At 45.4% G+C, this 16,461-nt stretch overlaps 1 protein-coding gene across 1 annotated transcript in view; it reads right to left on the reverse strand.

Annotated features, from left to right (window-relative positions):
* Positions 1-16,461, reverse strand: part of LOC137435052 (disheveled-associated activator of morphogenesis 2) — a 320,317-nt gene that overhangs the window by 53,833 nt on the left and 250,023 nt on the right. The window contains exons 17-21 of the mRNA XM_068128440.2: positions 16,139-16,245; positions 8,771-8,855; positions 8,308-8,414; positions 6,232-6,320; positions 5,411-5,579 (exon numbers count right to left, since the gene is read on the reverse strand). Coding sequence (XP_067984541.1) covers positions 5,411-5,579; positions 6,232-6,320; positions 8,308-8,414; positions 8,771-8,855; positions 16,139-16,245 — 557 coding nt within the window. The remainder of the gene's footprint in view (positions 1-5,410; positions 5,580-6,231; positions 6,321-8,307; positions 8,415-8,770; positions 8,856-16,138; positions 16,246-16,461) is intronic.

Below are 16,461 nucleotides of genomic sequence, written 5' to 3' on the forward strand. Positions count from 1 at the left end.
ACCCTATACACACCCTATACACACCCTATACACACACACACACACACACACACACACACACACACAAAGGGGTTAGATCTTGTTGACTGAATAGTTTGGAATTTTGATGGAATGACTTGAAACAACAGAAACTTTCCTGTCTGCAGATTGTTTTTGGGGACAACTTTGCACGATGGTCAGCCCAGAGGAGCTTGTGTGTGATGATGACATCTTTAAGTTCAAGGGGATGAACATTTTGCAGTGGCTACCAATCTAAATAGATAGGTGGATTCATTTTACAATTCTTCTGGATTAACAGCGGGAGCCTGCGATTTGTCAGGATTGAAAGCCATGTTTAAATTGTTAAAGCATATCTAATGAATTGAAGATCAGCACTTAGATACGCAGCTGGTGCCAGCCCATCTGTGAGATGCGGTACTGCATTACACAATGTTGGTGGTCACCTGCACAAAGAAAAAGCGGGGTTTCCAAAGAATCATTAAGGTCGTTTATGTATATGAAGATGAAGACAAGACTTCCTGAAGGAATTTCAGTCTCTCCTGGGAGAGGAGAGAGATCCAATGATAGCAACATACTGAGTGCACCTGTTTTAGAAGTAAGAAAACCAGGTATGAGAGCGGCCTTGTCTACTACAGGTTTTGGCAGTAGACCACTTTGGCGAATGCCTGATATATTTCCAGGGAGATAGTTCTGACCTCTGGATTGAGATTTAGAAGAAGCATTATTGTCCAGAGGTGAGTGGCTAGTACCAGATTTGTAGTCGAGTCTGTTCTTGCACCCTTCTTGTGAACAGGATTGATGTTAGTTGACGTCCAGACAGACGGGAAGTGGCGAAAGGAAAACAGGGTAAAAAGCACAGACTGTGGAGAAGGAAAAGCAGCACAGCAGGATTTAAGAACATAAAGGCATTGGTGCTATCTGTGTACCCGTCACCGATGCAGGCCGGTCAAAGCCGGACAGAACTTTATATTTCATACTGTCCATGGCGTAACAGTTAGAGCATCCACTCAAAGTCTGGGAGGTCAGCAGTTTAAGCCCAAAGCAGGCCGAGTCATACTAAAGACTTTACAAATGCTGCTTTCTTGCTTGATGATCACCACTTGATAAGGATAGAGCAAGGACAAACAACTACAGGTTGGAAACCATTGTGGAGACTTGATGGGCACAATGACCTCCACCTGTATTGAAGTTCCTTGTAAACTCGTGTTTTTTTCCCCTGGGTGAGAAAAGCAAACAAAGTCCAATATAGATCATGTATGAAGGTGTAAAATTGGAACAAAGCAGGGTGTGTTGAGTACACAAGATTCAGAGGAGAGGTTGAGACATTCTGTCTGATCTCAAACGGAGTCTGCATACAGTCACGTGAAAAAGTAAATACACCCCATGCAAAGTTTTGACTTTTTCAACATATTTCAACATACAACTATTTGATCTTCATTTCAACAATATTGATAGATAAAGGTGATATAATATAACAAATATCATGAAACATTTACATTTGGTAGTCCATTGTATAATTTAAATAAACATAAATGCAAATTTCGCACGTGGATAAAGTAAGTACACCCTTGGCTCTAATAGGTGGTATTGCCCCCTTTGGCAGAAACAACCTCAAGTAGGCGTTTCTTATAACTGTCTACCAGTCTCCGACATCGACTGGGAGAAGTTTTTGCCCGCTCCTCCATGCAGAATTCTTTCAGCTGTGCGATGTTTGAGGGGTTTCTTGCATGCACAGCTCGTTTCAAATCCCCCCACAACATCTCGATGGGATTTTGATCCGGGCTTTGACTTGACCATTCCAGAACCCTCCATTTCTTTCTTTTCAGCCATTCCTTGGTGGATTTACTGGTATGTTTAGGGTCATTGTCATGTTGCAAGGTCCACCCTCGGTTGAGCTTCAACTTTCTGACAGATGGCCTCACATTATCCTCAAGCACCCTCTGGTACAATGAAGAATTCATAGTGGATTTTATGATGGTGAGCTGCCCAGACCCTGATGCAACAAAGCTGCCCCAAACCATAATATTTCCACCACCATGCTTTACAGTTGGTATCAGGTTCTTGTGGTCAAATGCTGTCTTTGGTTTTCGCCAAACATGTCTTCTGGTACTGTGGCCAAATAGCTCTACCTTTGACTCATCTGTCCAGAGCACATTGTTCCAGAAGTGCTGGTCTTTGCCGAGGTGTTCATTGGCAAACTTTAGTCTTGCCCTGATGTTCTTTCTGGACAGCAAAGGCTTCCTCCTGGCACATCTCCCATGTAGATCAAATTTGTGCAGCCTCTTTCTAATGGTAGACTCGTGCACTTTGACATCAACAGTGGCAAGAGCTACCTGTAGGTCCCGTGATGACATTCTGGGGGTCTTAGAGACTTCTTTCAGCATCTTGCGGTCTGCTCTCGGGCTGAACTTGCTGGGCGGCCTGGCCTGAACAAGTTGGCAGTTGTTTGGAATCTTCTCCACTTGTAGATGATCTTCCGGACAGTCGAATGATCGATTTCAAATTGTTTGGAGATCTTTTTAAATCCCTTCCCAGACTCGTAGGCATCTATAACCTTCTTTCTGAAGGCCTCAGAGAGCTCTTTTGATCTAGGCATGGTGACGCCGCGCACTTCAAGAACAAAGAGCAAACCAAACTAAATGTCTGAGGTTTAAATAAGACAGGTTCCTCCAAGATCCTCTCCAACGATGTTCTAATCATTTGCACCTGAGCTGGTGCACCTGATTCTAATTTTAGGTGTTTGAAGTAGTGATAAATGTAGGGGTGTACTTACTTTTTCCACATGCGGAATTTGCATTTATGTTTATTTAAATTATACAATGGACGACAAAATGTAAATGTTTCATGATATTTGTTATATTATATCACCTTTATCTATCAATATTGTTGAAATGAAGATCAAATGGCTGTATGTTGAAATATGTTGAAAAAGTCAAAACTTTGCATGGGGTGTACTTACTTTTTCACGTGACTGTATGAGGTGAGTGAGGGGATGAGGTGGATCGTACACCAGAGATTAACGCAATGAGGTTTGAGGATGGTTGAAGATGTCAGCCTTGAAATGAGTACAAGGCGATGTGTTTCTGCCTTGCCGAAGCATCGACATACACTTTTGCGAGCCTTATGGAGTGAACAATAAATTCCACGAGTCGGATTATCATTGCATGTTGAGAAAACAAGCTGCTTTGCCACAGAATTCCATGTGCTAGGGCCAAGAGGATGGCTTGTATAGCCGCAGACGGGATGTGATAAACTGGAAGATGAGAGAGAGGATGCTTTTGTGAAATTATTCCCAAGCAGAATCAATGTCAGATGCTGTCGAAATGACAGTCCAGTCCTTTTTTGAGAGCGGATATTCCAGTCCCTGCCAGTTGGCCTGTGTGAATCGCCAAATTCTGCAGCATTGAGGTCATTCCCTAACAATAGCCAGAGATATTTGGCCATTGACAAGAATATGGTCAGAGAAGAAATGAGAGAGGTTAGATAGAAACTTAGCCATTGTGAGGTCAAGATGAGATGCTACCAGAGAGGCAGATTAAGAAGTTCACCGATTGGTTCAGACCGAGAGAGTGGCAGAAAGCATTAGCTGCAATGCCATAGTGGTTAATGAGTTGGCACCCTGCCAGCTGGAATGGTGGCACTTGCGGTTGTCACAGATGAGGAACAGAGAGTTGGGATGGAGAGCGACTAGTCAATGTGTGCTGGAAGAAATACATGTGTATATATATATATATATATATATATATATATAAATATATATATATATATATATATATATATATATATATATATAGTTATCATCATCCGGTGGATGCTAGTCCATACAAACAAACATCAGTTGATTGCGGAGAGGAATTCCATTGGGCTTGGAGGGGTTCACGCAGACAATGGACAGTGAGGAATTGAGATCTCGAAATAGACAGCACCGTCACCTCCGGGACTGAGGAGGGGCCTTTCAAAACCAAAGAGAGAATATCTAGTGAGAGACAAAGTAATCAGAAACATCCTGTGAGAAGAATGTTTCTGTTCAGCATACAATGTCTCGAGCTGCAGCAGTAACCAGAATAGAAAATTGCTGATATTAGAACGAGACCTCAAATGTTGGTGGAGCACGCTGCCTGGGAGAGACCACACTATTCGGCTTGAAGGAAAGTAGCACTTTAAGATCACAACAGTGGGACATGGGATGCGAGTTTGTAAGCAAACAAGGAAAGAAGAAGAAGAAGAGGAGGTGCACGAGGCATTTAAGGGCAGTAAAGGGAAAACAACATAAGCAAAGTGCAACACCATAGGAAGTAAAGAATGTTATAGCACATTACGGCATAAAAGATGTTAATGTGGCACAGTATGCCGTAGTACAGTATGGTGTAACATATTGCAACACTGGAACGGAACTCGGTAGAGCACAAACCTCTGCCAGGATGAGCAGTTTACGTTTTGTATCTCACTGATATGCGAAGCAAAATCGTATTGGTTTGTTCTTGTCACCTACCCAACTCATCCAACTTTTTGAGATATCCTGCTATATATTGTTTTTGGCCCTATCTCTCAATGGTGAAGAATCAATTGGAAAAATTATTGTATCCAGATCTGGATCTTCACCAAAATTAACCAATTTGTCCATGTCATACACGCAACCTGTCCACCAAGTTTCGTCCAAATCCATCCACAACTTTTTGAGATGTCCTGTTCACAAACAGACAGACAGGGGTGAAAACATAACTGAAGGTGGATGGAGGTTACAAGTCAATGTAGATTCGTATTTGCTTTGCTTGTGTTACGATTATATTTTTCGCATTACTTCTTTACTTGGCCTCTTCTTGATTTACAAAATAATATTCAAAATATTTGAAAGATTAAATGAAAAAAATATATATTTTTTTCAAGCCACTAACTTTTTATATAATTCCACTGCTGCTTACCCGAGAACAGACACTCAGTCACACATGTAAGTCAATGACGACAATGGCGTTAAAGTCTTACCAATGGATTATTACAGTTACCTGATGCCTCCTCCCCTCGGGAGGATAATTAACATCGGGCACACAATTCTTGAACAGTTCCGCGTGAAGACCACTAGGCAGACGGAACGGAGGACATCAGCCTTGCCTACTCGGTAGCTATAAACTCGTTGGTGATGCCTCCCGTTTTGGATGTGGAGCAACCCAACTACAACCATCTTTTTGCAGACACAACCTATCATGTAAGAAAAGAAAATCCTAGACCAAATTCCAAAAATCCCAGCCCCCCTATCCCCCCCTCCCACCCCCATAACAAGAAAACCACAAAAAAACAGGAAATGCATGATCATTTTTTACATTTCTACTTCTCATCACATTCATGGTGTGCAATGATGACATTAAATATTCATTCCATGCCAGTTTTTTTTCATGTGGCACAACGCACCGACCTGTCTGAGCTAGACTTGGTGTCGACAATTTTGTTGAGGCTGCCGATACGGAAGCCATATGCATTCCCTCGCTGGCCCTTATTCATGTAGTTGCCAAAAGCGAGAACTACTTCGAGCAGCTGCCGCAGTCGCCGGCTCCGTACCACTTCACGTGATGCCATCAGGATAGCTGCCATGAAAGAAAACGGTTGGAGCAGTAATAACTGTGCAGGCATACTTTTGAAAATCCACAAATGGGTAACAATCAACACAAACGTATACACACAGGGGAAAAAACCCTCATCTTATTTCAATTTTGGTTGCCAAAGACGGTACACAGTGGGTAATTTTACCTCGTTTACTGCCACAGATTTTCTCTGTGACACTCACTAACTCGCACTGGCGCCAGGCCTCAGGAATGCAATGCCTGCTGCTAAGCATCACACACCCGACATGTGGCTGACGTCACTTATAACACTGTGTCTCTTTGGTTGTCACGACAGAGATTTACCGCTATGCAGCCACGACACACGCGCTCGTGTACCATGTTAAGTCGAAGCATGCCAACGAGGCAATGCGTCATTGTTTAGGGTTCCGTGTCTGATTTGTCGTTACAGTTACAAAGGCCTCTGGCAAATCTCCCATGAAATGCATTTGATGAAGAACAAAAAGATCTACATTTTCTTCACAGCCTCCCAAACTTTCCTTTTATGGCAAAGTGTTGCAAATCCCTAGTGTGAGAGGCAAAGCTATATGTTACTCAATGCATGACCAAATTAGCTCAGCAGATGTAAACTTCCCAAGCATAACTGCATGCTTCAGGTACACCGTGACCTTCTCACCTTCCACCTTGGGCTTGGACTCTCCAAGCCGCTCAGCAAATTTCTTCTTGAAAAACAAAGCCTTGAGCCTCTGCTGGTAGTGAGAAATTCTGCAAAAGAACGCAAACAAATAGCGATTACAGGAGGGTGTTCGGCAACGATCAGTAAAGTGAGAGAAGTCTATTGGGGCGGAAACACATGCGAATGACATTCCTCGTGTTGTGGACCATCTATCTATTAAATATAAAATTACGCAAGCAAATGAGAGGGTGGGGGGTTGGGGGAGGTAAAATAATTTGAGAAATGGCTAGCAGGGAAAATAGAGGTTAGGTGGGAGGATAAGGGAGTACAACATGAAGAGGCTTGGAGGAGGAGGACGAAGTCAGAAGGGGACAGAAAGGAAAGAATGCAAGGAGCAGAGAAAAAAAAAAAAGGATGAGGTGGACAAACAATTCACCAATTGGCATACATAATATGTAGATGGTCACATTCATGGTGGGTATACAGCAACTGGCATGTTAGTTATTCCCACCCCCAATATAACAAGCATACACCTTGGGAAGATACTCATTCATAAATCAGGAAGCATGAAACAACCAGTCTGTGCTATTCATCCTTAAACCCGGAAATTTGAATGATCTTGTAAACACGGGCAATACCGTTAAACGGCACTCGGTAGGGCGCACACCTCCACCAGGTTCAGCAGTTTGTTTTATATCCCACTGATAGGTCGGGTCTGGATTCGGACTGAGCTGAACCAAAATCTAATCGGCTTGTTCTTGTCACCTAACAAACTTGTCCCCCAAGTTTATTCATAACTCATCCGTAACTTTTTTTAAATATCATGTTATATATATGATATTGGTGTTGGTGTTGTTGGGCTAGCGGCTAGGGTGCCGGCTTAGGATCCTAGGATCCTGGGTTCGAATCCCGGTCGATCGCTGAATTAACGCCAGGGGGGTTGACTCAGCCTGTCATCCTTCCGAGGTCGGCTAATTGAGTACCAGTTCACTGGTAATTCCCTGTTTGTCGTTAAAAAAAAGGCGGCAAAAAGGGTTGGCGTCAGGAAGGGCATCCGGCCGTAAAACATTGCTTCAAAAAGGGGAGCAAAAAACAACAACCACGGTTCCCGAAAAAGGCCAACCCCCGCTTTGCGGGGGAAAATGGCCTCTAAAGGTGGTTATTTTTTTTATATATATATCACTTTTCGCCCGATCTCTCAATGGTGAAAAATCACCTAAACATTAAATAATTCTCGTATCCGAATCCATATTCAGATCTTCACCAAAATCGAATCGATTTGTCCTTGTCACATACCCAACCGGTGCATCAAGTTTCATCCAAATCTGTCAATAACTTTTTGAGATATCCTGCTATGTATCGGTTTTGGCCCGATCACCCAATGGTGAAGAATCACCTAAAAAATTATAGGAGCCGGATCCAGATCTTCCCCAAATTCTAATCGGCTTGTTCTTGTCATCTAACCAACTCGTCCCCCAAGTTTATTCATAACACGTCTATAACTTTTTTTAAATATCAGGTTGTATATCGCTTTTCGCCCGATCTCTCAATGGTGAAAAATCACTTAAACATTAAATAATTGTCGTATCCGAATCCATATTAAGATCTTCACCAAAATCGAATCGATTCGTCCTTGTCACACCCCCAACATCTCCACCAAATTTCGTCCAAATCCGTCCACAATTTTCTGAGATATCCTTTTCATAGACAAACAAACAGACAGACAGACAGGAGTTAAAACATAACCTCGATCCAACTTAGGTGTCAGAGGTAATCATAAAAAATAATGGAATAGCCATTTATTGAAGGAAATGTAAAAGTAAAGCTCGGAAATCATGATAATGCAAATAAGACCAAAAAACAACCCTCAATATTAAAATGCATTGTATCTGCAATTCCAGATGGTAGATTGATGAATGCACGTCTCGCATTCCAAAATCAATGAAGTCAGAATGGGAAATTCCTTGCATTTCATTCTTTGCATTCCTTTTTGACATTCTATAACAAAGCATGGGGGTTAAAATTGCATTGGTAAAGACCCACTCGTCCTGCCTTGAGAGAGCGCAAGAAACGAACCTGCTCATGTCGTACAGGAAGCGGTCCGCACGGGCCATCCTGTCGATCTCATGCTTGTGCTCTTCCAGCAGGTCAACATCACTCTTCTCTGGAACAAACTTAAGAAGCTGAATGAAGGTCGGGTGGAATAAAAGAATGAGAAAATTAACTAATACAAGATCGACCTTTAACAAAAATGGCAATCCCATGACAACATGGAATAACAAAGCGCAAATGAATAACCGGTTTTGACAGCTCCAAGAGCAGAGACAGATATGATATAACAATGACTGCATGTTCCTTGTTCTGATTAGCTCAGTGATTTTATCGCAGAAGGAGAAAAAGATTAACGCTTTTTAGAATTTCTTTGTATTCCTCATGCACAAACAGGCATCGTGGATCTGACGCCGACCGGTGGGTATAATGACAGTGTGCATCCCATACAGAGGATATAAGCTTCTCGGCAAATCCTCATGAAGCTCACCTGCTCCAACATGTCCTTTGGCAGCTCCTCCTGTTCATCCATGCGCATCATGGCTCGTTTGATCTCATCATTTGACATCTTGAGCCTGGCACATCGGGAGTGCAATGCCGGAAACACATCAGCCGCCCACATTGCTAGGCGGTACATTTCTCTGAGCTCAGCTGCTCGAAATCGCTCAACAAAACTCAGTTACTCCCCCCCACCAACCCCTCCGCAGCTTCAACTTTTCCCAGGTGACTTTGCTCAGCTTTGCACTTGGAAAAAGGATTTCCACACTATATTATTTAATTTGTTTTTGACTCATTTAAGAAGCCACTGCAAGCCAAAAGCACCAATCACTAAGTGCTGTGTTACCCTCAAGGACACCTTCCTAATGATGGTTAAAGGGTGTTGGAAAATATTCCAACGGAGACTTCTCGAAAACAAATGCTCGTTTCAACCTGACATGGGACAGTTTTCCCGCAAATTACTCCATGGTGGAAGCAAATGTTCTTCGGGAGAGCAAGTTTCTCGGAATGATTATTAAAGATAATGCTTCCAGGTACTTTGGGTTAAAGGTAGATAAGGCTCTTAGGTAATTACACGTAGGTATAAATGAGTACGGCTGGAATGAAAAGGGCTTGTGGAAATGACAGGAATGCTGTGGGATGATGGGATTCATGGAGGAGCATTGACCGTATCAACACGTGACAATAAATGTCATCGTCGACCCAATGACCATGAAAGCCGAGTCTGTAATGTCGATTGTACATACTGTATTCAGTTTAGCAAGCAAGGTGTAGGGTGTGCAATGAAATGGCTGTTGGGGGTCGGGGGGGACAGCACGACGGTTGGCTCAGGTTAGCCCAATGCTGTGAAGCGGGTAAATGTAAATGAGCAGAAAGTCCCTGCCAAAGAACTCGCGGGAACTTACACCTCTATGTCAAAGAAAAAGGCCCTCATTCACACTCTCAAGGTGAAAGATATTTGTTTTGAAAGCGCTCAGTTTGCCATGAATATTTCGTACTTCGAACATGCGTTATGGGCCAAAAACATCATTTTGACTAATTTTGTTTTCATTGAATGCTATCCAAAAAAATATTTCCCCTTAGCTTATGAATGACTATCATTATTTTTCAAAAAACAAAAGTAACAAGTCTGTTCAGAAACGGTTTCTTGCTGCACTGATTATGATAGAGGCTTCACGTTTTCAATTGAATCATTCTCAAATAACCATAATGTTGAAATCATTCGATTATGCTAAAAAAAAAAGTACTCCCAATAACACAGAGACGTACGAGGACAAGGCCTCACATGGGCCTTGCCTCTGCAACATTTACAAAGCTCGAATTTTCATGCGTACCTGGTGTTACATATTTATGTGAATGTATGTGAAGTACCATGCAGGTCTTTGCTTCCGTGTGTAGTATATTAAGTTGTTGTGTAGTTGTTGTGGTTGGAGGGTCAGGAGCCCTTCTGAAAGAGTGGCAGGAAACGGAAGTGGCCGGAAGCGGAAGTGACGGGAAAGGGAGGAAAAAGACACGAGGGAAAGGAAGGTTCCTTCTTCCTCGCCCCGCTCCGACAAAAGGTGGAAGCGACCTTGCGCTGCGTGGAAAACGCGCCGTTTCGAAACGTCTGGCGAGAGGAGTTACCTGGGCGGTAAATACCTTTTGACACGTCCAGTCACCGTGAGTTCGTGCACGAAACCAAGCGTCCGGGACAGTTTGCCCCGTCTACAAAGACGCGTACGGGTCCGCACGTTGGGCCTCGCTCGCGTCGGAAGCCGCGCTGGGTTTTGCCCCGTCTACAAAGACGCGTACGGGTCCGCACGTTGGGCCTCGCTCGCGTCGGAAGCCGCGCTGGGTTTTTGCCCATCTACAAGGACGCGTAAGGGTCGCACTTGGGGCCTCGCGCACGTTGGACGCCGCGCTGGGTTTGCCCCGTGGCTTGGCAAGGAGGTGCGCTGCAGCCGCGGCCCCAGTACGAGACTGCACGTTGGGAGCACGTCCGCCCGGGGTTCGTCCAACCGCCCGTGTGCGGAGAGGAGAGACATTGACCACGGAGGGAGTCAGGAGTGGGGCTCACGTGAGGAATGTATAAGATTAAGATGGCCATCTTAGAGTTTGTGTAGATGAGTTCACATGGTTGTAATATTGATTGTGCCTGGTTGTGTATTGTTGATTGCTCGGGGAAAATCTCCGTGGTTGTGTCTTTGAAAGTGTTTGGTATCATTACCATTGGAAATATATACTTGCACATCAGTTGTCTCCTGGGTGAAATTCCTATGGATTGCGTGGCGAATGCGCCTATATAATACTATTTGCTGGCGAGGGTCCTCTCACGGTCCGGGGGTCACCGAGACCTGGTATGCACTGAGGGGACCACGTAACAGAATTGGGGGCTCGTCCAAATTACGATTTGCGGTTTCGCAATTGGGTCTACGTCCGGGATCTAAAAGTGTATAAAATAATAAAATAATAATATTTTTGGTAATTAAAATTTATTAATTAATTATTAATTGGTAATATTTTTTTTTGAGAAATTGGGTAAAATCTTGGGTGAAGGTTAACAGGTGTTAACGATAGACACCATGGCGTTTGTGGCACAGAACTTTGGGGTAACACCGAGTGAGGCACAGTTCCGAGCGTTGCTAAAGTCGGACCTCTTGAAATTGGCCAAACATTTTAACTTGGAGGTCCGAACTAATTTGAGGAAGGCAGAGTTGCAGGCCACGGTGATACAATCTATGGTGGGATTAGGAAAATGGGACGAGTTAGCCTGGGAGTGGCTACCCGAAGAACCAGAAGACGTTGAGCTCCGGAAACTGGAGTTGCAGTTACGGAGCCAGGAACGGATTAAAGAAGAAGAAAGGAAAGCAGAAAAGGAAAGAGCAGAAGAAGAAAGGAAAGCAGAAAAGGAAAGAGCAGAAGAAGAAAGGAAAGCAGAAGAGAGGAGGGAAGAGAAACAAGCAGAGGAAAGGAGAGTGGAAAGAGAACTCCAGGAAAGAAGAGAAAAGGAACAAGCAGAGGAAAGGAGAGCTGCAAGGGACCTCGAAGCAGAGGAGAGAAAAGCGGAAAGGGAATTAAAGGAACGTGACATGGAGCTTCAGCGGGAAATCAAGTTCAAGGAGCTGGAGTTAATGAGAGAACGGGGAGAGGCACCACCCTTGCTGACGGGGTCGACACCTAACCAGAAAACCTGGGATGTGGGCAGACATGTGAGGCTGGTTCCACCGTTCAGTGAAAAGGAAGTCGCGAAATTCTTCCCACACTTTGAGAAAGTGGCTCGACAATTAAACTGGCCGGAGGAGGCCTGGACCATACTCGTACAAAGTGTGCTGGTGGGGAAAGCTCAGGAAATTTATTCGGCGCTACCAATGGACCAATGTGCAGATTATGAGGTACTGAAGAAGCACATCCTCAAGGCCTATGAGTTGGTTCCGGAAGCTTACAGGCAAAAATTCAGGAATGCCAGGAAGAGGGAGAGTGAGACCCATGTGGAGTTTGCCAGAGTGAAAGAAAACATGTTTGATCGGTGGTGTGAGTCAAAAGGAGTCGGGAAAGACTTCGAGACATTGCGGGACTTGATCCTGGTGGAGGAATTCCAGCAGTGTGTCCACGAGGACATCAAAGTGTACCTGCAGGAAAAGAAGGTACCAAAGTTGTGGGACGCAGCCACCATGGCAGATGATTATGCCTTAACCCACCGAATAGGGGTCCACGAACCTAACTCCTCGCCTAGATCTCCGCAGGGGAGGTGGGGAACAGCAGGTGCGGAGAACGACCATACATGGCGGCGGCCTCGAGATGATTATGGGGACAACTATGATACCCCACCGGTTCGAAATCAGAGGGATGCGGGCCCAAGACAAACTTATAGTTCGGGGGGCCCGAGGCAGACCCCGAGTTTTTCCTCCGGGCCTACTTGCGCGTTTTGCAAAAAACCTGGACACTTGATGTCCAGTTGTTACCTCATGAAAAGGGACAACCCAGAGCGGAGTCCGACTATTACAACTCCGAATGCGATGGCTAGCGTAAGAAATCGCCATCAAGAGGGTTACCAACCATTTATTTCCGAGGGGTTTGTGTCACTGGATGGAGCCTCGACTAACCGGAGACCGGTTAGGATATTGAGAGACACAGGGGCCCATCAATCTTTAATGCTTGAAGGCATTTTGCCATGGTCCGAGGAGACGGCAACGGGGGATAGTGTTCGTTTACAGGGGATCGGGGGCGGTGTTAGTGCTCCCCTTCAGGTCATCCAGTTGGAGTCCGATTTGGTGTCAGGACCGGTCACCGTCGGTTTACAAGCCACGTTTCCTGTAGAGGGTGTATCTGTGGTTCTCGGGAATGATTTGGCCGGGGGTCAAGTTTATGGTAACCTGAGGGTTGATAAAGAGCCCAGCAGGGAAAATAACACCACACCAGCTCGGGATGGTGACAAAAGTGCCAAGTTATTTGTAGGGGGACTGAACTTCAAAACAGAGGAAGAAGTTCTGACCTCTGTCTTCAACAGATATGGGCCGCTGGTGGAAGTGCGGTTGGTAAGAGACTGGGAAACGCAACAGTCAAGAGGGTTCGGCTTTGTCACGTTTGCCAGCACAAAAGACGCCAGAGAGGCAGAGAAGAATTGGAATGGCAAGGATTTGGAGGGTCGGACCATAACAGTAGGGAAGGCATTTCGTAGGCGTCGAGAGGTCTACAGGAGAGGACAACTGGGCGGTAGTTTTGGTGGTGGCCGCAGTCAATATTATTATGGAGGCTCCCTGAGTTACGGCCGCTCCCGAAGGAAGAATGGGCAAAGTAGTGGCCGAGAAGAAGACCGGTATTCAGGGGACTACAGGGACCAGTGGTCCCACCCTAATTATTAGGGACGTTCTGAGAAGTTGAAGCACTGAAGGCGGCGGAGCCGCCGAGCCAAGATTCCTACACGAATTAACCGTGAACGCCGTTCCTAAAGGCGTCCATGTAGTGAACTTTCCTGCACGGACTAACCGTGAACTCCACGTTCCTCAAGGCGCCCATGTAGAGAACTTTCCTGCACGGACTAACCGTGAACTCCACGTTCCTCAAGGCGCCCATGTAGAGAACTTTCCTGCACGGACTAACCGTGAACTCCGCGTTCCTAAAGGCATCCATGTAGTGAATACTCGGCTTGGCCTCCCGGAAAAGTGCTATCGAGTGGCTTAACTGGCTTTATTTTTAAGTGATAACTGTGCCCGGGGGGAACTGATAATGTGGGGGGGTTGAGTTATCTGGTTTGTTTCTCCAAATTGGCCGGCAAAGAAAGTTTTCGCTGGGTTCAAACTTTCTTTCTTGAAGGGGGGGAGTGTTACATATTTATGTGAATGTATGTGAAGTACCATGCAGGTCTTTGCTTCCGTGTGTAGTATATTAAGTTGTTGTGTAGTTGTTGTGGTTGGAGGGTCAGGAGCCCTTCTGAAAGAGTGGCAGGAAACGGAAGTGGCCGGAAGCGGAAGTGACGGGAAAGGGAGGAAAAAGACACGAGGGAAAGGAAGGTTCCTTCTTCCTCGCCCCGCTCCGACAAAAGGTGGAAGCGACCTTGCGCTGCGTGGAAAACGCGCCGTTTCGAAACGTCTGGCGAGAGGAGTTACCTGGGCGGTAAATACCTTTTGACACGTCCAGTCACCGTGAGTTCGTGCACGAAACCAAGCGTCCGGGACAGTTTGCCCCGTCTACAAAGACGCGTACGGGTCCGCACGTTGGGCCTCGCTCGCGTCGGAAGCCGCGCTGGGTTTTGCCCCGTCTACAAAGACGCGTACGGGTCCGCACGTTGGGCCTCGCTCGCGTCGGAAGCCGCGCTGGGTTTTTGCCCATCTACAAGGACGCGTAAGGGTCGCACTTGGGGCCTCGCGCACGTTGGACGCCGCGCTGGGTTTGCCCCGTGGCTTGGCAAGGAGGTGCGCTGCAGCCGCGGCCCCAGTACGAGACTGCACGTTGGGAGCACGTCCGCCCGGGGTTCGTCCAACCGCCCGTGTGCGGAGAGGAGAGACATTGACCACGGAGGGAGTCAGGAGTGGGGCTCACGTGAGGAATGTATAAGATTAAGATGGCCATCTTAGAGTTTGTGTAGATGAGTTCACATGGTTGTAATATTGATTGTGCCTGGTTGTGTATTGTTGATTGCTCGGGGAAAATCTCCGTGGTTGTGTCTTTGAAAGTGTTTGGTATCATTACCATTGGAAATATATACTTGCACATCAGTTGTCTCCTGGGTGAAATTCCTATGGATTGCGTGGCGAATGCGCCTATATAATACTATTTGCTGGCGAGGGTCCTCTCACGGTCCGGGGGTCACCGAGACCTGGTATGCACTGAGGGGACCACGTAACACCTGGAAATAAAGAAGCCTCAGACAGCAGATCAACGTGGGATTATGAGTTGGACAGGCGACCATTACGAGTGGGAACCATGACGCACATCTCGAAACGTTGGTCTTAAAACAATAATTTATTGTTTTACTGCTCGGTGTGCTACCTTTCATCAAAGCACACACGTCTGGGAGTGTTTTGCTGAGTTGCAAGCTGGATGTTTAGATTATGAAAAAGTAATCTTGCTTCATCGCACTCATTTTGCAGTCTCAAAATGCAAGGAATTGTCATGAGCTATCAACACGTACAATAAATCACTGGGCCGAGTTCAAAGCCCACGACCTCAACCAGACCCATTTGTTTTACGAGTCCAAACACATCCATGTTTGTAACCTTTACCATTCCACCATTGTTTGGTAAACTCAGCTCCACATGTTTGCTAATCCGACTGCTCGATCATGAATACGAAAGACTATAACAGCGAGGCCATGGAAGTGAGAGGCGAATAGTTTCCGCAGAGATCATTAGGCCGAACAAGGCCTGCGCTACTGCAATACCGTGGTCGATTGCAAAGGAAACAAAATGATTTTCAGCGGTGCCGGCATCAAAACCAGAGTGATCCAAACATGTCCTTGTATCTAGACCTCAATCTCAATCTCACAATTTCCTGTAACAAACGAATGGATTACCTACAGCTGGCCATGGGGTTTAATTTCAAGGGCTGCGTAAGAGGAAATAAAGAAAACAGTGCACTCTTTTTAAATCATCATGCAAACCACATGGTGAAAAGCAAGCCACTGTATATGCGTGCCAACATCTCGTGTAGAATCGACTGATCAGCGAAAGAGTTGAAGTGGATACTCGGTGTGTGACAATGACCACATTACACTCATGTGGCGGAACACCTACTTCCGAATTGGAACATCTTTATAACAAAATATTTATATATTTCATCAGTCACAGTACTTGGGTGAAGGTTTCATAGCGTCCGCCCAGGCCGAAGCAAAGGAAACCCATTTTTATAAGTAGGCCCGAAGATAAGACAAAAGGGAGCTCACTTAGACAGGAGGATGACACAATTCTGTGCCCGACGGCCGTCGATGACCGAAAGCTCCTTTGCTCGCCTGGAACCCAGGTGCAAGTCTTCATTTGAACCGAGCTCCTTCTGTGAATCGAAAGCATTGCCCGTCATTCCCTTTCATGACACGACAACACCAATTGGCATCACAGGAAGACGCGGAAAAGTTGATTTTGAAATCAAAACAAAATTGCAAACACAGAATGCCAAATGTACTGAAGCATTTTGATTTGCAACATCATGTGAAGAGTAATGCAAACTCGACTGAATGAGATTCGAAATATCAACAAACAATGGACTTTA

Source organism: Myxine glutinosa, chromosome 9 (assembly GCF_964187855.1).
Source record: "Myxine glutinosa chromosome 9, kmMyxGlut1.1, whole genome shotgun sequence".
Lineage (NCBI taxonomy): Eukaryota > Metazoa > Chordata > Myxini > Myxiniformes > Myxinidae > Myxine > Myxine glutinosa.